Here is a 21477-nt window from a genome sequence, read left to right as displayed (position 1 = left end):
TATAGTTATTATTATTTATACACCATCCTATACCCGGGGGTCTAAGGGCAGTTCACAGAATAAAATCAAGTTATAAAACCACAAAATACATAATTAAAACAACAACAACAACCCAATAGCCCCCGCAAAAAAAACATTTTAAAAGGGAATAGGATGTAAAGCAGATCAACCAAAGGCCTGGTTAAAAAGGAACGTTTCTGTCTGGCATCTAAAGGTGTATAATGAATAATAGTAGTAGTAGTAATAGTAATAGTAATAATAATAATAATAATAATAATAATAATAATAATAATAATTTATTATTTATACCCTGCCCATCTGGCTGGGTTTCCCCAGCCACTCTGGGTAGCTTCCAACAAAATATTAATTACAATAGTCTGTTAAACATTAAAAGCTTCCCTAAACAGGGCTGCCTTCAGATGTCTTCTAAAAGTCTGGTAGTTGTTTATTTCCTTGACATCTGATGGGAGGGCATTGCACAGGGCAGGTGCCACCACCGAGAAGGCCCTCTGCCTGGTTCCTGAACTTCTCTGGGGAAGGAGTTAAGCAAGGTATTGCTGGGGTGGGCAAGGGGGCTCACTTTCAGATAAGCAAAGCTGGGAGCTGAGAAAACAGAAGACAAGATATGGTCTGCTCCAGCGAGGCTGTCCCTATATTCTGCCTGAGCCCAGAATGGCCACCTGGAAAGAGGATGTGCGGTGATGAGCCTTTGCCTCCTCCCTCTGTGGCATTGCCCCTTGGCTCACTGGCCTGAGCCACCTGCAGCACTGCAGGCACTGAGGTGTCGCCCACTTGGAGCAGCCTGGATTCATCCCTACTATGCCACACACCCCATGCCTGGTTTGACGTGGACTGCTGTAAACAGGAAGTGGAAGGAACAGCCTGATCTATGGAGAGGCTATAAAAGGTCTTCTTCACATACAATTGCCCTTCAGCCTAATGTCCCAAGAAAATGGCAGGCCATCCCCTCCAGGCAGCTCACATTACCACTGTTCCCTTTCGCAGAGGCAGCCTGACATTTGAGCAATTGCAGATATTGATTGGCCCTGTCCAATTGGCAGGTAACAAAACATACTCCAACTTTCAAGCAAATTAGCCTTTGCAAAGGTGAATGAGAAGTAAAATAGCCATTAAAAAGTCATTTTTATTCATTTATTGTATTTATATCCTATCACAGGACTCGACAGGCCTTGGAGGTGGGTGGGTTATGAGATCGTAACAACAACAAACTGATAAAACAAGTGTGTGTGTGTGTGTGTGTGTGTGTGTGTGTGTGTGAGAGAGAGAGAGAGAGAGAGAGAGAGAGAGAGAGAGAGATTTGTTTTAAACAAAGAACAAGAAAGAAAGAATCCTGCTACAAAATTACAGCCAGCTGGATCAGAGAAGAGCTATTCCTTCAAAACCCAGCTTTTCAACAGTTCCATAGGCTACCCCAAAGAATGATGCAAATTTTACTCTACAATCAGAATTCCTGCTGATTTATTGCATCAATTAAGTGAATAATGTTTCTGCCCCTATTCAAAAGTGGCATTGATAACTTCAGGTGTGACTGTTTCCCAAAGTCCCATTTCACATATCACAAAATCTCACAGGCTGCAAAGATGGGTGCAGCACATGACTATTGCAGGAACCGAGGCTTTGAGCGCTTGCTTGCTCCATGAGGACCTGGAAACAAACCACAGCCCCCTGGCACAGAGACAGCAGACGTGGGGTTTTAAAAAAGGGAAACAGGGGGCATCCTGGTCTCTCGTGTTCTTGTGTGATGCGTGAAGTGACCCTGAGTCCCACAGTGACTGTGTTTCCTCTTTGGGACTTTTGCATGGTGTGTGTGTGTGTGTGTGTGTGTGTGTGTGTGTGTCACAGACAGTGAAGCCCCCCCCCCCCATAAGAGGGGCTCACTAAATACATTATGAAGCAGGCAGCCTTGTGAGTTTCAATAACTTGTGATTGAGCTGGTGCTCAATCGCCTCAACAAACTAGGCCTTTAATTTGCTGATCAGGTCTTAATTGCATTAGCAGCAGAGCCTCCTCATCTGCACATATATAAAAATCTGCATTGACCCAGAGGGCAGCCTTTAACTAAAGTTCACCAGGCAGTTAAATCGATGACGGCAAAAGTGCTTTCTGCTGTTAGCGGCCGGGTGACGTGATCGGGAGGAAGGGCTGGAAGGGACGCTTGCGCCGCGACAGCTGGACTGATAGACTCAAAGAGCTGCAGAGCAGGAAGGGACCCTGAGGGTCATCTAGTCCAACCCCCTGAAAAGAAGGAATGGGAGTTTGCTGGAAGAATGAGCCAGGGCCTCTGGACAGCAGCAGCCAGATCTGGTTGATCAAGGCAGCCGGTGGTCAACGTGGACCTCAAGTGACAAGCACAACACAGAGAGGGAGAAAAAGGTGAAGTCCATGTTCCTGCAGTGCACAGTTGAATTACAGAACTTGCTCCCACAAGAGGCAATGATGGCTGCTAACCTAGAAAGGTTTCTGGGCTGTCACATGGAAGCTGGAACCAGCTTGTTTTCTCCTGCTCTGAAGGGAAGGTATCAAGGGTGCTTCCCATTCAAAGGCATGCACACGGTAGGTGGTCAACTCTTTATTGCTAAAGATTATGCTTACAGTTGCTTCCACAGCTCTGGTTACCTGCGAACAAAAATCTAGAGCCTAGGCAGCTATTCCCACCCATGTCTGCACTCTCTGGAGCAGCTGCAGCAACTGAGGATCACTCCTATTCCACGGTGCACTTCCACTGAGAGATGGGACGTGTGACGTGCATGAATAAACTATTTGGAGCAGGAATTCCCAAAACGGTTCTCGCTTGTCCCTGACGTACATACAACTCGAAGCAGCTGCAGCTGCCACCAAACTGGTGCCCTCCAAATGTTTTGGACTACAACTCCCATCGAGCCCAGCTGGCCCAAACACCCGGAGGGCACCAGGCTGGCGAAGGCTGCCTTATATTAAAAGCAACCATGTAATAGACCAGGCTGCAAACCTCTTGAGGTCCATTTCAAACGGAGGTCCCTTAGAGTAAACGGAAGGTGTGTCTTGCAAGGAGAGCTCCAAGCCCAGGGAAACCGGAAGAATGAGAATCAGGGCAATGCCTCTGTAGAGTCATACCTCGTGTTAAATGTGCTGAGTGTTTTCAGGTTACGCTCCGTGGTGACCCGGAAGTAACGGAATGGGTCACTTCTGGGTTTCGCAGCTCGCGCATGCGCTCAAAATGACGTCATGCGCAGAAGTGGCGAATCGCGACCCACGCATGCGCGGGTTGCGTTCGCTTCAGGATGTGAACGGGGCTCTGGAATGGATCCCATTTGCATCCAGAGGTACCACTGTATTATCCTCTGACTGCAAGAGGGGAAACTATGACACTGACTTCATCAGCTTCTCATTACAGTGGTACCTCGGGTTACATATGCTTCAGGTTACATACGCTTCAGGATACAGACTCCACTAACCCAGAAATAGTACCTCGGGTTAAGAACTTTGCTTCAGGATGAGAACAGAAATCGTGCAGCAGCAGCACGGCAGCAGCGGGAGGCCCGATTAGCTAAAGTGGTGCTTCAGGTTAAGAACAGTTTCAGGTTAAGAATGGACCTCCAGAACGAATTAAGTACTTAACCCGAGGTACCACGGTATATTCTCAGAGGCTGGCCCCAATGAGAGCCATTTATCCAAGGACCTTTCTTATAAAAAGAAAGAAAGAAATTAGATTAAGCCGCCACTCCCACAAACATTTTGTACCAAGCCTTAACCAAGAAACCACACTGGTTCTGCACCAGGCAGGCAGGCAGGCGAGCACAGAGTTGGAGCTTCAGCCCCTCTTGCAGATAAAAGGCTTAACACTGGGCAAAGGCTGGGACGAGGAACCATCTGGGGCAATTATTGTACCATGAACAGCCTTTCTCCCGAAACCCTGTTCTGGTCCACCAGCCACTCGGAATGGTCAACAATCGTCACACTCCACCGCTGGCCATTGTCCACCTGCAAAGGTCGGAGGGGGGCGCTCAACCCACCCCTCCGCAGCCCCGCAAACAAGGGAGCCCGTTGCTGCTCGGACATCAAAGTTAAACAAACAGACCCCCAGGGTCCATCCCCTGCCTCTTGGCCTGTCTTAAGGAGCTCCCTGAGGGGGTCACGACTTTCAGCTTGTCATAGCACACATCAAAGTTTGCACCACACACGAACTCGGCACATGGATTCGTATCGCGTCGCCCGAGAGCGGATATTCGGCCTTTGTGAGCCCGTTTAATCCTGTGTTTTCCCAAATAATTAGGCCTTTTTTTGCTTATGAACTTGTGACTAAGTAAAGCGCCCCTGAGAGGTTGTAACATCAAAGCCCATTCCAACTGGCTGTCCCACGTTTCCGAAAATTGGATTTCTCTCTCTCTCTCCCTCTCTCCCCCCGCCCTCTTTCACTCCATCTTTAAATAATAAAACTAATTGAATTTAGTTGTAGACTGAACGCATTGAAGAGCTGCCTTTAAAGGTTACAAGGAGACACGGCGATTGTCCTGGGAACCTAAAGGGATGTTAGGGCAGAGAGGCTCCTTCGGCCCAGAAAGGCAGGACAGGAAACACAAAGGCAAAGAAAGACCGGCAGGAAAAAGCAAGGCAACGGAACCCCGTGGGCGGACCTGCAGAAGCCTACCCTGCTCCTATGCTATGAATAACGAGGTTCTGATTTCTAACCCACCCTATTTCTGAAGCCTTAAGAACATAAGAAGACAAGCCTGCTGGATCAGGCCAAGGGGAGCCCATCTAGTCCAGCACCCTCTTCTCACAGGGGCCAACCGATACCACATTGGGAAACCCACAAGCAGGATTCGAACACAGGAGCGCACCCCCTTCCTGTGGCTCCCAGCAACTGGTATTCAGAAGCACTGCTGCCTCCAACTGGAGAGGCAGACCATAGACATCATGGCTAGCAACCATGAATCACCCCCTCCTCCGTGAATTTGTCCATCCCTCTTTCAAAGCCATCCATGTTGGTGTCCTTCCTGTTATCTGCCTTAATTTTCCAGCATTCAGTTTCAGTGGATATTCATGAGTTCTAGTGTTGGTGCGCAGAGCAGGTAAAGGTAAAGGGACCCCTGACCATTAGGTCCAGTCGTGACCGACTCTGGGGTTGCGGCGCTCATCTTGCTTTATGGCCGAGGGAGCCGGCGTACAGCTTCTGGGTCATGTGGCCAGCAAGACTAAGCTGCTTCTGGGGCACCAGAGCAGCACACGGAAACGCCATTTACCTTCCTACCAGAGCGGTACCTGTTTATCTACTTGCACTTTGACATGCTTTCGAACTGCTAGGTTGGCAGGAGCTGGGACCGAGCAACGGGAGCTCACCCTTCTGATCGGCAAGTCCTAGGCTCTGTGGTTTAACCGACAGCGCCACCCGCACCCTGCACAGAGCAGGTAACAACCTACAAATCCTCAAAGGAGCAAAGCCTTTCATAAGAGCCCGGCTGCTGGGTCAGGCCAAAGGCCCATCTGGTCCAATATCCTGTTCTCCCAGTCACTGACCCATTGCCTCTTCTGGGAAGCCTCCGAGCAGGACCTGAGTGCAACAGCAACTGGCATTCAGAGGCATACTGCAGTTTAGGCAGAGTATAGGTATCGTGGATAGTAAGTACTGATAGACTTATTCTCCCGTGAACTTTCCTAATCCTCTTTTAAAGCCAACCGTTGACACCAATCACCCTCCATAGTTTAACAATGCCCTGTTTTGCACCCTTTGACACTCTGCTGCTGAAAAGTGGAAAGAGGGGAGAAGGGGCTGCAATGGAATGGAATGGGTGGGAGCTGGGCAAGGACACACCCAAACCACCATTCATTGCAGGAGTACACAATGCCCCAAACTGGGCTTCTCTATTCATGTCCTGCTGCTAGACGTTTTGTGCATTCCGCTCAAAGCAGGACGCCGTGCAACAAGAAGAGCATTCTCAGCTGGGTGAGAACTTGAACCGACTTCAAGTCACTCTGGAGGAAGTGGAAGCCAAATGGTTTTCTCCCCAAAACCAACTCAGCTCTTTGACTGTGGCATTCCCCCCCCCCCTTGCCAAAATCACGGTCCAATTATCCTCTCTGCTCACCTTCTTTTGGACACAACCCAATACATGTTTACTTCACCAGCCCTGTGGAGGCTGAGGTCTTCCTTCGATAATGTGGCTATTTTATTACTTTATTACCTGTATCTGTTGTTTCCATTTTGTTCAGTTCAATTGTTTTAAATGGTATATAGCCTTCAGAATCTCTTGTAAGAAAGGCGGTAAAGAAACCTTGTTGTTGTTGTTTAGTCGTGTCAGACTCTTCGTGACGCACACCAAATTTCCGGCAGAGTCAACAGGCAACCTCGCTGCTACCTTTTGGATGCCTCTTGGGGGACCCTTTAAAAGCCTATTCAGGCTTGTTCAATTGCTTGATTTTTTTCAAGATGAGCCAGACATTTTAAGGATCATTTCCTACCATGTTTAATGTGTCGTATGTTTGATGGCATTTGCGTATATTGCTGTATGCTGCCTTGGTGTTTTACATGAGTGGGTGTCATATGCACCTTTTTTACAAAGAAAAAAAAAATAACATACCTTGAATTTCGGTTTATAGCAGCTACCATCAGAGCTGTCCAGCCAAGTTTGTGCCGGGCATTCACACTGGCACCTTCCTGCAACAACCTGAACAGAGAGAAAGAGGGAGAGGAAGCATATCTGTTAGCCATGGAGCATCTACGACTCAGTTAAACAACCTGCCCATCCACAGACACCTGTAGCTGACCCCTCCCTCCCTCCCTTCCCAATCCCTTCTTCCTTGTTTGCTTTCCTGGCTTCTGAACACATTTTCCCTTATTCTATATACACAATATCAGAACAACTAGAAGAGGCAATATAGACAAAAATGGATGCTATTTTAAAACTATTTTCTAAGTTGTATGCTATGGCTTGGAGAAAAGAAGTTTGTCTCCCAGCTGACTGAGAATAGAAAGACTTCTGCTGTGTGTGTGTGTGTGCATATATGTGTATATCAAAACTAAAGTCGGGATGGAATTACTTTCACTCGCTTCCCTGAACAGTAGCTGTATTGGGCTGGTGAACTGAAAAAATAATGCTCTGCTTATTTATTTGAGAGTAACCCCATCAAACTCAGTGGGGCTTACTTCTTAGTAGGCCTGCCCAGGACTGGGAATTTCATTTGAGGCAGCCATCCTGAAAACTGGGGTGGTGGGGTGGGGTTTCTTTATTCTGGACTAATTAATCCAGAATTAACTTTGGCCCCACCCACCTTCAACTGTAGCTCCTCCCCTGCCAGCATGCAACCCCCAAGAGACTACTCCTCACAAGGGAATGTGGCTCTCAAAGGGAAGAGGCTGCCTTCCCCGATGAATGAGGAAGGCAAGTTCTGCGCTGCGCCATTTGTCTTCTGAGGACTGCCCATTCACATTCTGTGCAGCCCATCACCCCAAGAGGACTGTGTGCTCGAGCCAAACAGATTCTGCCTTGGCTACTAAAAAAAAAAGAGGAAATGAACCTGTAGTGACGGGCTGAGCAGCCACGAGCTCCATCAGCCTGGGGGAGGCCCGGATTGGATGTCAACTGGGCAGACAGGGCTGTGTTTACAGGAGTAACCAGAGAGCGCCCTGCAGCTGCATGGCCCATGCTCAAAGCAGCATTGCCTGCGGCAGAAACCCACACCCCTGCTCCATCTGGAAGCTCTCCAAAGGTCCTCCAACCGCCCGACCAAAAGCTGTCCTTAGCTTTGCTGGTCCCCATCACGCTACATATTACCGGGGCAATCCTAGGCAGATTCACCCCTCAGAGGTCTGTTCCCCTAATTCTACACCAGGGGTGGCCAAGAGACTGCGATCTACTCTCAGTGTTAAAAACTGGCAGTGATCTACCCCCTTTTTGGGGTTCAGGTCAAAGTTGTTGAAACTCTTTTTAGGAAGGAGGAAGGCATGCTTTTTAGGGGTTCAGGTCAAAGAAGGAGGAAAGGAAAGCCCTGATTTCTGAGGGTGCAGGGCAAAAATATTGAGCTTTCTTTTAGGGAAGCCAATTTGTTGAGCTTCTTTGGGGGGAGGCAGTGATCTACTACAGACAGCCAGTAATCTACCGGTAGACCTGTTGGACGTGCCTGTTCTATACAGTTCTATAGGGTTAATTCAGGCTGTACTGCACTGGCTCTCACCCTGATCCCTACTGTTATTGCTGTGCTTTCCAGAGGCATTTGTGACTCTGTATGAGTGCTAGGTGAATGCACCATTGGCCTCTCAAGGAGGAGCCTCAAAAAATGCCCTCAGGCAAATCTACCGTGTGAACACATCTGGAATATTGCATACAGTTCTGATTGCTCAACCTCAAAAAGGAGATTGTGGAGTTGGAAAAGGTTCAGAAAAGAGCACTCATAATGATCAATGGGATGGAGCAACTCCCCAAAAGGCTGCAGCATTGGGGGCTTTTTAGCTTACAGAATACATGAGTGAGAGGTTGAGGAAATAGAATCATAGTCTCTTAAGAGTTGGAAGGGACCCCGAGGGTCTTCTAGTCCAACCCCCTGCAATGCAGGAATCTCTTTTTTAAAAAATAATTTTTTATTAGATTTTTTCTTTACAAATTAATCCACACAACCATGTTTTCAAATTTCCAGTTTTTGTACTTCCACCAGCTCCTCCACCAATCATCCATTTTCCCTATCTTCACACATTTTCTATATATAATATTGCCGATTAGTATTATCCTTCCATCTCTGTTTCTTTTTTACAATACACCTTAAACTATCACAAAACCTCTTTAAAACCCACTAGCGTTGTCTGTTCATCACAAATGTTTTTCAGATAATCCATAAACTTTCCCCAGTCCTCAATGAATTTGTGATCCCTCTGATATCTGATTTTCCCAGGCATTTTGTCCAGTTCTGCATAATCCATAAGTTTCATTCTCCACTCTTCAAGAGTCGGTAGTTCCTCTTGTTTCCAATCTCAACTAAAGTAACCAGTGTATAAAATTATGTACAGTGTTGAGAAACACTTTTCTCCCTCTCTCAGAATACTGGATCTCCCGGATGTCCAATGGAGCTGAGTATTTGAAGAGTCAGGACAGACAAAATTCTTCTTTTTTTAAAATGAATATTTATTAGCATTTTCAAAAAAAGGAAAAAACATATAAAAACAAAAACAAAATATAAACAAAAAAATAACAAAAATACAAAAATCCAAAACTTAAAAACAAAAACACTTAAAAGTTCAAATACTTATTTTCTTTTAACTTGTTTCTCAGACCTCCTCACGCCTCCCCTTCTTGTATTCCAATTTAAATTGTTAGCTCAGCAAATCCTTAACTTATTTCTCCATTTTGACTTAATTTAATTTATTCTAACATGTTATTATTTTACTTTTCTTCTTTCTTCCATTTCCTCAATTTATACTTACAAACCTTATTTTCATTTAGTTTAGACCATTTTTAACTTATCCAAATTTACACATCAATATTTATACCTCATTATTTTTTCTTAAACATTTTTCCTAAAGTCGACCAAAATTTCCCTTCCACGACTTTCCCGATTTCCATACCAATAGCAAAACAAAATAAAAACAAAACAAGCTATATTTATATACCCTTTGGATTCCCAAACTCCACCCACCCTTTTCCCGGTTTCAGTCCTCAACAAAAATCCATCAGTCTCAATATACTGTTTAGCCTGGAGATTTCACGTCCGAGGCTCTCAATTCTCTCTCAGTTCCTCTCTGCCGGTCTTTTTGATAGTCCTTAATGTTAAACTCCAAATCTCGAAGAAGCTCCGGCCCAACAGGATCCATGTTTTTACCAGCCAGACCTCCATATTTAAAAGTAAAGCCTATGGGGTACTTCAAATCTTGTTTTATACTCCTTTCAGGTCCAAATGTCCCCCAAGCTCCAGCTTCCACCTCCAATTCAGGCCAGGCTCTCCACATCAGATTTTTATTTTATTTTCCTTTTTTGTCATCATGTCAGGCCTCAAATTGCAACTCTCCTTTAACATCTGCAAAGTTTCAGCTCCTCCTTCCTTTTCTTCAGGAGCAACATATGTCACCTGCTCCATATTGTCAAAGCTCTCCGTTTTCTCTATTTGTTCAGTTGAACAGGCTTCCTGTTTCAAGTCCTTATCAGGTTCAACAATGTTCTTTACTGCTAAGTCCAGAGTAGTAACATTTGTAGCCAAAACATCGGTTTGGCCTTGTAACTTTCCCAAGAGAACAAATGCTCTGTCCAATTCAGCCTGAATTTTCTTTCCTCCAGCCATTCCTGTAATGTCACTAAACCCCTCTAGGGGGATTTTAGTTCCTTTATATTCCTTTCAGCTCAAGTCCAAAAGTCAGATTATTCTGTATCAGCCTTTCCTTATTTTCAACAGATTATTACAAATTAACCAACAGAAGCAACAGAAACAAGGTTCTCTTTTTTCGTCTTGACAGCTAACTTGACAGCTGTCAAACTTTTCAGTATTTCATCAACAGGCTCTCTCGCAGGACACTCCCGGGTCCAGGGGGGGGGGTGAAACTTCAGCTCCCAAAATTAGTTTTATTCTCCTCCAGTAGAAATTCTTATAATGTCAAAACCGTGGAATTAAAGTCTTTTACTAAAGAGAAAGAAAAAATTCTCTCGACCTTAGCTAGCAGGTCCTTTGCTTTAAGTTGTTTACGAAGAGGGGGGGTGGACTTCCTTTTTAACCCTTCCCCGCTCGTTCCTGATCCACCAAATTTTTCTTTAAAGTTCCAATTTCTGTATTACTCACAGGTTGATGTTTTAGAGTCCAAATGTTCCAAGGAAAAAGTCAGCACTCTCCGATAATGGCTTGCGGCTTCACTCCGCAGATGCAGAAGAACTCTCAGCACCGCGCCACACCCCGTCCCCGATCCGAAGCCTCTAAAAAGGCTCCTTCACGGATTGGGGGGGCGCAAATGGTGCCTGCCGAGTCACTACGCTCACAGGCTTCTGTGCCTGTGATTTTAAGGGTCCCCGCGTCGCCGCAGCGGCAAGACCCAGTCTTTGCAGAGCCGATTCCCTCTGGAGCTCGGAGGGAATCCGCCATTAATCGATGGCGCCAACCCGGAAGTGCCCAGTCTCAGCAATCTGTCAGTCAAAGTAGGTGCTCTGGAAACAGCTTTCTCTCAGGCAGCTGCCTGCTGGAAACCAGACCGCCAGCTTGCCTGCACCAGATGATGATTTTTCCTGCCTCTGCTCCTTCAGATTGACAGTTGCTGCCTTCAAGATTCAACACTCTGCTTCCGCTGGACCACAGCACCTGCCTCTGGGCCCTGACATGTGATAAACACAGAAACTCGACAAGCCAAGGGATGCAGTTGTTGTGTTTTATGCTATTTGAATTGTACATTGATTGCTCTTATCAGTTGCACTTCCAACCAGCTAATGGGTAAAATCCAACCAAAATGCAAAAACACCATGAAGCCAGGTATAAATCCCAAACGAATTAAGCCCAAGATGACCAGCAGTCATCTTTGCTCTCTCTCTCCAGAAGCCTCCTTAAAACTGGAAAGGTGTTATGATGACCTGATGTTGAAAGCCGATAGCAAGAGGAGCCTCCAGCAAAGAGTCCTGGGAGAAGGTGCTGCCACCACTGTCTCACCTTGCAATGCTCTTGCAGGGCGGGATGCCCCCCATCTGGTCTTGGCATCAGGGGAAGTTCATGAGCCAGAAGGCAGAACTGAAGGCTCAAAGCTGAGCCATGAAAAGGAAAAAGGAAATACCCCACTTCAGAAGTGGCAGGGCCCAGTGTCTGCCTTGAATAGGAAGGATAAGCATGTTCCACAGAAGGACAAGGAGGCAGCCCAGGTAACATCATTTTTAAAAGGACAAGATGAGTCCCAGCAAAGCAATTCCCAACAAGCGGCTGGCTGATTGCTCACTGCTCTTACAGCAGAAGCGGTTAATCTGTGGCCCTCCAGATATTAAAGAAACACAGAGTTGGAAGGGACCCCAAGGGGCCTCTAGTCCAACTGCCTGCAATGCAGGAATCACAACCAAAGAATCCCCAACAGACGGCCATCCTACCTCTGTTTAAAAACCTCCAAGGAAGGAGCGTCCACCAACTTTTGAGGAAGTCCGTTCCACTGTCCAAGACCTCCTGTTATCAGAAAGTTCTTCCAAGTATTTAGTCAGAATCTCCTTTCGATTAATTTGAATCTAGGTCCTACCCTCTGGAACAGCAGAAAACAAGCTTGCCTCTTCCTCCAAGTGACAGCCTTTCAGATATCTAAAGATGGCTCTCATATCACCTCAGAGTCTTATCTTCTCCGAGCGAAACATAACCCAATTCCCTCAAAAATTGCTAAGCTACAACTTCCACCAGACCTGACCATTAGCTACGCTCTCTGGGGCTGATGAGAGCTGGAATACAACATCTGGATTGGGCATCCTAAGGACTGTGCCTGTTCTGGGTCATGGGAGGTGCTCCAGAGTGACTTTTGCCGCTTGCGCACACCAAGATGAGGCCCCAAAGCCCTCAGTGATTACGGTAAGCAACAAGAGCCTGTGTTCAGGAACAGGACACAAGTTGCTTAAGGCCCTCTAGAATGATGAACTGAGAAAGTCAGAATGCAGGATGACCGCAGCGCCGTCGAGGAGCACAGCGTGCATCGACATTTCAATTAGGGGCATTTTTTAAAATCAGCACATTGGTGCTGAGCAACTTAGCAGCTTTGTGAAATGGCTGAACTTTATGTTCGGGGCACTCGTGATCATCATTAATATATTCCCAGCCTGATTTAATCACAACAAATCAATAGAGCGATGACCACTGCTCAGCTCCTAGACAACCAAATGTATTTACCAGCAGGGGTATTTTATTGTTAATTAAATAACATTCTCTGATCAATCTTTAAGGATGTTTACCCGCATTTTAACCAAATAACACCTGAGGCACTCGGCTGAATGGCTCCCAAACAGCTGCTCATCCACAGACACCTAGAGGTGCATTTTCACAGAGTAGCAACACAAGGTTCAGTCAGGAATTTGCAAAGTGGGAGATTACGGTAAATCTCATCATTGTCTCCTGTCCCACAAATACGAGCATTGCAAATTTACAGAAAGAGTTGAAAACTTGAAATTTCATGTGCAGAAAGTGAGCCCTGGAAAGCATGGCTCAGAGACCTGGGAACCATCTAGTTCCCATCAGCCCCAGAAGCCAGCATTTACAAGGGTAGTGGCTCATCATCGAAAGGGCTGTTTGAAGAGGAATTTTTTCACCTGGCACCTAAAGGTATATAATGATGGCACCGGATGAACCTCCCTGGGGAGAGGATTCCACAAACTACTGTAATAGTTACGACAGGACACTGTGCAAAATTAGTTGGATAGTCTATGGCATTCTATAAATGCTATTATCATCATTAGCCTCTGAAAGACAACCCCATCCTACGGAAGTACAAACGTCCCCACCCAAGAATGTTACCACGCAGTCCATGGAAGAGAGAGGCGGGTTTGCCTGCCTCCCCGGACTAGGATAAACTGGGAAGGTGCAACTCGTAAGAATGTAAGAAGAGCTTGCTGGATCAGGCCAACAGCCCATCTAGCCTAGCTCCCTGTTCTCACAGTGGACAACCGGATGCCTGTGTGAAACCCACAAACAGGATTCAAACACAAGAGCAACTCTCCTCTCCTGTGAGGTCTCCAGCAACTAGTATTCAGAAGCGTTGCTGCAATCTCTTATCCAAGCTTCAGGCGCCCGCCAAATTCATGCCTCCTTGTTTATGGTGAGAACCCACTGACATTCCAGAGGGGGCTTTCTGGTCAGGGGTCCTTTGGAAGATACAAAGAAAGAGAAGGGATGCATCTCAGGGAGGATAAATTTGTTCTTCGGGGGGAGCAAAAGAAGGATGCCCTCCACTTTCAGAGCAAAGAAGGCAGCTGATATAGTGATTCCTTTGGCTTTGGGCATCTCCTATCGCAGCGTAGGCACTTGGCATCCCCTCTCTGCACACCCCCTTCCTGCGCTGAACATATGGGGCTTCTATTCAGGCCTCTGAGCCCGGGAGTTCTGGGTGAGCGACTCCGGGAGCCCAAAGGGCATGTTTGAGTTTGTGCTCAGCGCCTGTGAGCCGGGCCCTCCTGACAGGTGGAGGAAGAGGAAGCTGGAAACTTGAACTTTTGGCCACAACAAAAGCTTCTGTCCCCAGCAGCGGCGGAGGCCAGTTAAACAGGACTTCTCTCCCTCTCCCCCCACCCCACCCGCCGTCCCCAGATGTTACTGTTTAACAGCCGGGGGGGGGGGCTTTAGGGAAACTTTCGACTTCTTTGGGAGGTGCTTCGAGGTTTGCAACACTTACAGAATGAGATCCTTCCCACCCCCTAAACACACACCAGTAACATAATGATCTCAAGGGAGAAAAACAGGGCCAGCTTCCTAAAAATGTCCTGTCTAATCGGCCCATTGGCCTCCACTGCTTTCATCCCAAGAACGAAAGCCCAGTAATCCTATAATTGCATAGTTGGAAGGGACTCTTAGGGGTCATCTATTCCAATGCCCTGCAATGCAGGAATTGCAGATAAAGGACCACTGACAGGTGGCCTCCCAACCTCTGTTTAAAAACCTCCAAGGAAGGAGAGTCAATGAGCTCCCGAGGGAATCCGTTCTACTGTCAAATAGCTCTTGCCCTCAGAAGGTTCGTCCTAATGCTAAGTCAGAATCTCCTTTCTTGCATGTTCTCCCACCTGCAGCAGCAGAAAACAAGCTGGCATCATCACCATCATTTTAACTGTATGCAGCCTTTGAATACTTAAAGCTGTGCTGAAGGCGGCTTACAAAATAAAAATATTTATGTAATTACAAATATAACAGAAATAAAAGCTAAAGGGACCCCTGACCATTAGGTCCAGTCGCAGAAGACTCTGGGATTGCGGCCCTCATCTCGCTTTATTGGCCAAGGGAGCCGGCGTACAGCTTCCGGGTCATGTGGCCAGCATGACTAAGCCGCTTCTGGCGAACCAGAGCAGCGCACGGAAACACCATTTACCTTCCTGCTGGAGTGGTACCTATTTATCTACTTGCACTTTGACGTGCTTTCGGACTGCTAGGTTGGCAGCAGCAGGGAACGAGTAACGGGAGCTCACCCCGTTGGGATTTGAACCACCAACCTCCTGATCGGCAAGCCCTAGGCTCTGTGGTTTAGACCAGTAGTCACAAACAATAAGTCACAAACAATAAGTAAATCACATCAAAAGGCGCACAACCGAACTGAACAATTTCCTCATAAATCATAATATCTAAAAATACAGTAAAAAAAAAAATTAGTATCAACAAGAGCAACAAAAACCCCTAACCAACACCCCAATGTAAGAGTCTGTTCAGCAGCCTCAGCTTTTGTAGCTGGAGTCAGTCCAGGCCCCGCCTCCCAGGCCAGGTAGAAATAGGCCTGCAAGTCAGGGAGCAGGTCCTCCAGGACTCACAGCCAAGATGGTCCATCTTCCATGGGACAGCCCTTCAGACAGGTGAAGGTGAATATTCTAGCATGTGACATCTATGTACAGCCCTGACCTTGCAGGCGGACAAGGCAGGCAGAATGGTATCACAGGGAGAGCCAATGCCAGCTTTTGCAAATGTTGGTGAAGATTACCGTATTGTTCCATGTATAAGACTAGGGTTTTTTACTTTAAAATAAGGTTAAACATCTGGGGGCATCTTATACATGGATACTGCATGTGCCCATTTCAAAATTTGGGCCCCCCAAAAGTAGGGTGTGTCTTATACATGGGGGTGTCTTATACACAGAAAAATACAGTAATTTCTGGATATCTTAGACATGTAACATTAAAGCATTACTGTTCTCCTGCTGCTAGCCTAACTCAAGCCCACACTATTTTCCAAGTGCAAGAGGGGATGGCTGGATGCTGTGTCCCATGAGGGCACAGTGGTGACTTCCAGAGCACATCGTCCAGCCCAGGCCAGCTCACAGGAGCAAGGGGGTCTGGGGAGGCATTTTGAAACCCAAGCTGGCACCATCTCACCTCAGTGCCAGCCTGGGACCTTCGACAGGCAAGGCAGACGGTCCACCTCTCAGCTGTGGTCTTTCCCGTTTCCCAAATTATATGCCATCCGAAGGTTTGATCAAGTGGCCGAAAGCATTTCCAGAATCGCCTGCGGGGAACGTGAAGCTGAAGCAAGGAGGTGGGAGGGAAGGAGGCCCAGAGACCTGGGCTGACTCAAAGATAATCAGGCCGCTTCCTGCAATTACTGCCAGGGGCCCAGTTCGCTGCCCATCAGGAGCGTTGATGCAGGCCAGACCTCGGCTGCATTGGGCACAAGGAAGCCATTTCCTGAGACAGGCTGGGAAGAGGTTCGGGGGCGCAGGGAAGAGAGGAGAGGGGGTTATGTAGTGCAGGGGAGGGGGAGAGACCTGGTCGCTGGGCTGTAGAAGACCCTGGAGAAAACAGGGGGCATGAAGGCTGATCTGAACAGGGCGAAGTGTAAGGTGGGCATATACGACACAAATATGCCACTCTGCCAGTTCCAGTCATGGCTTGGAGAGTTTTAATCAAACACCCCCAGCACGAGGGTACAAGGCACTCAGCTGCTGAGGGTGTGGAAAACTGAAATGTGGCGAAGGGAACACCCCTAAGCATGTACAGAGGGCCTCTCCCTCACAAACAACTGCTAACACATTGCTTTTTTGGAGGAGAAGGGGGTCCAAGGTAGGAAATCAAGCTCTGAGGCATGCTTAATAATAATAGTAATAATAATAATATTCAGATGCAGAGGTGTCACTTCTAAAACAAAAGAACAAAAGAAGAGTCTGCTACATCAGACCAAACGGGGCCCATCTAGTCCAGCAGGCTGCTCTCATAGTGGCCAAACCGATGCCTGTGGGAAACCAGCAAGCAGGATCTGAGCACAAGAGGACTCTCCCCTCCTGTGGTTCCAGCAACTGGTCTTCGGAAGCATTTCTGCCTCTGATCATAGAGGCAGAGCACAGCCATCCTGGCTAGTGGCCATTGATAGCCTTATTCTCCTCTATGAATGTGCCTGGTCCTCTTTTTAAAGCCATCTAGGTTGGTGGCCATCACTGCCCCCTGTGGGGGCAACTTCCATAGTTTCTCCTAGAGAAAGCCCATCAGTACATCAACAAATGGACCTCGACCCTTGGCCTCAAGAAAATATATCTGCAGAATCATCATTCCACAACCTGTTGCGTGGCAGCACCCACAATCTGGAACTCCTGCAGGGACCTTCCCTGTACCCTTTCCGGTGCCTGCTAAAAACATTTTTGTTTAGACAAGCCTACTCAAACACGTGGCATTATTCTCTTTGCAAACGGCTTCGAGGTGGCTGTTCTTGGGGTGTTTTTTTTACAGTCAAGTAGTATATAAAATTTGTGAGGTTATATAGATATACTTTTTAGACTGCACACACTAGTGTTTTCTCCCAAGAAGGCTGCACACCACCAGCGGACATCTCCCAGCCACCCCTCGCACCAGCAGGGCTGAATTCAGGGGGCTCACCTGTCCACCTCGGAAATGTTGTTGATCCGTGCAGCTTCCAGTAGAGAGTCTTCTGGAAAAAGCAAAGGAGAGGAATTGCTGTGAACTGGAGGTAGTGAGAAGGACAGGCAAGAAGAGAAAAGACACACACCCCCTTTTTAAAGGAAATTTCCTGCTTTCTGCCAGGTTTGGTTCTGGGGGGACCACTTGGAACTGCTCAGTTATTGCCTCCCACCCCTCAAAGCTGATTCCAAAACCCCTCCAAGAATCCCACTATCAGGTCCACATTGATGTTACCTATCAGGTGTTTGACCAGGCAGTCCCTCCACTTAAATTTCTTTGAGATGGAACAGAATTTCTGTCTGGCACAAGACACAGAAATCAACACACAAACACCTGCTTTTAGAGCCACAGCACTGCCTCCTGAGTCAGGCAACCACACGTTTTGGGGGGCCAGTGGCCTTTCCCAAACCCTGGGGAATTTTCTGTCCACAGTAAAGCAAGGGTTGTGAGCACCTTAGTGGTTAATTGGAGCAATTCACGCAGTTAAACTTGCTCCTGCAAGAGGCAGTGACAGTCACTGACTTGGATGGCCTTAAAAGATAATTAGGTTCGGTTTTTTTCCTGCTGCTCCAGAAGGTAAGACCTAAACCAAAAAATTCCAATGGCAAGAAAAGAGATTCTGACTAAACATTAGCAAGAATCTTCTGACGGTAAGAGCTGTTCAACGGTGGAATGGACAATTCCTGTGTTGCAGGGGGTTGGACTAGATGACCCTTGGGTACCTTCCTCCTCTACAATTCTATGATTCTGGGTGTTACCCCCCACACTCCCAGGGTAAGACCCTGAAGATAGACTTCAGTGCATAAGCTACAAGGCAAGGAGCAACAATCAAAACCTCTTTTAATGCACAGCTGGACACTCAAAACAAAAGCTGATCCCTGCTGTGAGAAAGGCCCAGGAACGAGTCTTTTGAAACAGTCTTCCTGGGATTCTCGATGGTCTGGACTACAAGTCCCATCAGCCCCAGCCAGCACACATGACTTGTAGTCCAAAAGCAAGCTGGGGAAGGCTGCAAACCTCAAGCGGCATAAGGTTGCCACTTTGGGAACAGGTGGTTCAAATATGCCACCTCCTGGCCGTAATGTTGTAAGTACACCATGCAAAACTAGCCTCAAAATGCACTTTGAGGACGAGAATGTAAAGCAGGACTAATTGTTTTGATAATAGTAATTATGAACTTTATCAAAAATCATTACTGTAACAACTGTTGCAACGGAAAGAAACTAAACCTCACCTCTTTAACAGATCATCAACTGAACTTTGATTTAAAAATACAAAGCTAAAAAACGACACGGAAAATATCAAGTTTTTGCCACATTTTTTGGAGATGTGAGGGTGTGCCTGGGCACACCCTGTATGCACAACTAAGCTCACAGGAAAAAGGAGAATCCCCTCTTAGAATTCATTACTGTCCTGAGACACCAACAGGCAAATGAATTGAGAAGAGCAGCATGGGCAAATCCCCTAGGAAATATGCTGGTTTGGGCCAATGGAAGTTGTAGTCCAAAACAACCAAGGGAAGGGGCACCAGGCTGGTTAACAGGAACGTAGAACACTGACGCCAAAATTCTAAATTATTACTTATTGTATCCTTTATTACATTTATATCCACCTTTCCCTCCCAGGAGCTCAGGTTCTTCTCCTCTGTGCTTTCTCCTCGCAACAACCCTGTAAGGCAGGTTAGGCTGAGATGGGGTGTCTGGCCCCAAGGGTCACCCAGGCAGCTTCATGGCTGACTGAACATTTCTCCTAGGTCCTAGCCCAACCCTCTAACCACTAAGCACACTGCCTTTTATTAGCCTTGCTTCAACGGTTCTAAGAGCACTCCAGCGCATACAGGAATTAAGGCAGGCAAATCTTTTCTCTAGGCTGGATATATAACGATGGGAAAAACAAGGAGCTCACCATAGGAGGAGCCAGTGTGGGGTAGCGGTTAGTGTTGGACTAGGACCAGGAAGAGATCAGGGTTCGAATCCCCCAACTGGCCACTACGCAGCTTACTAGGTGTGATCTGGAGGGCCGGTCACTGCCTCTCTCTGCCTAACCTACCTCACAGGGTTGTTGTGGAGGCTGAAACAAGTGGTGGGTGAAACCATGCATGCTGCCTTGAGCTCCTTGGAGAAAAAGGCGAGATAATAATGCAGTTATGTTTATTATTTATAATAAGCAGGGCCGGCCCACCTGGCCTCAGGCAGCACTCAGCTGGGAGGAGTGGCAGATCCACACCCTGAGGAGCCAGCTACTCACTGCCTCCTCTGCTTGTCACCCGCCTCTTCTGCCTCTTCTCCAGCCTACCTCAGCCCACCGGGGCTTCCCTGGGCTGCCTCAGGCGGCAGCAACAGGAGAGGGGGCAGTAGCGGAGGGTGAGGCGGCAGTGGACGAGCCTCTTTCCGCTTTGCCCCAGGTGGCGAGATGGCGTGGTCCGGCCCCGACAGCAAGCAAAAACCCCCAAAGCCCCAGCATCCCGGGTCAACGTCGCCACCGTCCCTCGCACAGGACTAGCGGCTTGAGTTCCTCCTGCCAGAGAGCGTCGCCCTGCGGTCACCTTTGGAGACGTTGCCCTTGCTGTAGCAGAACGCCAGCCCAGCGGCTGCCACGGCGGTGGCGGCGAAGGACGGGATCCTGGGTCCGCGCCTGTTGCCCCGGTTCCCTTTGCTGCGGTGGCGCCCGGCCCGCTCCGGGTTGGGCCAGAGGCGCAGGCCGCTGGGCTCCCTGCGGAGCGGGCGCGAGCTAGCGTCCCCGGACGGCAGCTGCTGCTGCTGCTGCTCCTCCTCCTGGCAGGGCAGCCTGGGCAGCCAGCCTCCTTCGGCTGCTGCCCTCTTGCCCGCCGCCAGGGCGGCGCCCGCCTCGCAGGGGTATCTTCCCAGCTGCTGCGCTTCCTGCCCCCTGGCGGCCGGCGCCTTGAACTGCGGCCACAGCGCCTGGTCCCCGCAGCGCCCCCTAGAGGGCGCGCGGCGGCGCTGCAGCTTCGCCAGCCTCACTTCTTCTTCCTCCTCTTCTGCCGCCGCCTGGCGCTGCGGGCGGCCCCTAGCGGCCTCGCCTGGGTACTGCAGCTCCTCGCGCCCGGCCAGCGACGACGAGGCCGACGCCGCGGACGTCGCCGAGGCCCCGCGCACCGCCAGCGGGAGCCCCGCCCTCGCCCCGAAGAGCCGCGCCAGACCCGGCGGCAGAGGCCTGCTCATCAGGCAGGCCAGCATCTCAGCCCCGCGCCGGGTCGGGCCGGCCTACTGCCCGCCACCACGGTCCTGTCACCCTGGAAACCAAGATGGCGGACAAGCCCAGGGCGCCGGCGCTGTGAGGAGAGGACGAGCGCCGGCGTGAAAAGGGATCATGGGGGATGTAGTCCTGCGGTCCTTTGAAGACGGCCGAGCACGGCTGAGGGAGGACTACGTTTCCCGTGGATACGCGGGCGCCCCCCTCCGCGCGCGTGCGTCAACAAAGAGCTGCCTCCGTAGGCGGAAATGCCTGTTGGGAAATGTAGGCGGACATGCGCAGGAGAGCGGCGGGCCTTTATCCGGTAGCGAGGAGGCGGCTCTTGTTGTTGCAAAGGCGGCGGCTCTTGCGATTGGCTGGAGGGAAGGCGCGCTCCGGAAAGTCTCGAGTTCGAGACCTACCGGTGGACAAAAGTGTGGAGTGGAGGGGGGGGGGGAATATCTTATTTAATATAATTAAATTGATTTTCAGGGCAATTGCTGGTCTGTTTCCTAATGGAAAGGTGATTTTCCCGCAGAGTGAGCCTCTTCCTGCAGGAGATTAGCAGACCCAGCCCATTGGGAAAGGCAGTGTCATACAATGGTTAGCGCGTCAGACCAGGAGCTAGGCGGGACCAGGGTTCAAACGGGCTGCAGCTATAGCATTGCTAGTGGTGTGCATGGTCACAACTTCTACTGTGACCCTTTTGGCCTGTTGTTTGAACGAGTCATTTGCCACCCTAGAGAATTCCAAATTGTATATTTGGAAG

At 48.6% G+C, this 21477-nt stretch overlaps 1 protein-coding gene across 2 annotated transcripts in view; it reads right to left on the bottom strand.

Moving 5' to 3' along the window:
- The window catches only part of CLPB (ClpB family mitochondrial disaggregase), a 75188-nt gene extending 54085 nt beyond the window's left edge, over positions 1-21103 (bottom strand). Inside the window, exons 1-3 of one of the 2 annotated variants that reach the window (XM_083736529.1) lie at positions 20062-21103; positions 17475-17523; positions 6579-6665 (exon numbers count right to left, since the gene is read on the bottom strand). In XM_083736529.1, coding sequence (XP_083592655.1) covers positions 6579-6665; positions 17475-17523; positions 20062-20713 — 788 coding nt within the window. In that variant the 5' untranslated portion in view covers positions 20714-21103. Of the gene's footprint in view, positions 1-6578; positions 6666-17474; positions 17527-20061 lie in introns of both variants that reach the window. The other variant, XM_083736528.1, reaches the window with a different exon arrangement.
- Between the last annotated feature and the right edge of the window lie 374 nt (positions 21104-21477).

The sequence above is a fragment of the Podarcis gaigeae genome (genome assembly GCF_964106915.1).
Source record: "Podarcis gaigeae genome assembly, chromosome: 4".
Lineage (NCBI taxonomy): Eukaryota > Metazoa > Chordata > Lepidosauria > Squamata > Lacertidae > Podarcis > Podarcis gaigeae.
The sequence above is the reverse complement of the archived record's forward strand: the minus strand, read 5'-3'. Positions and strand labels throughout refer to the sequence as shown.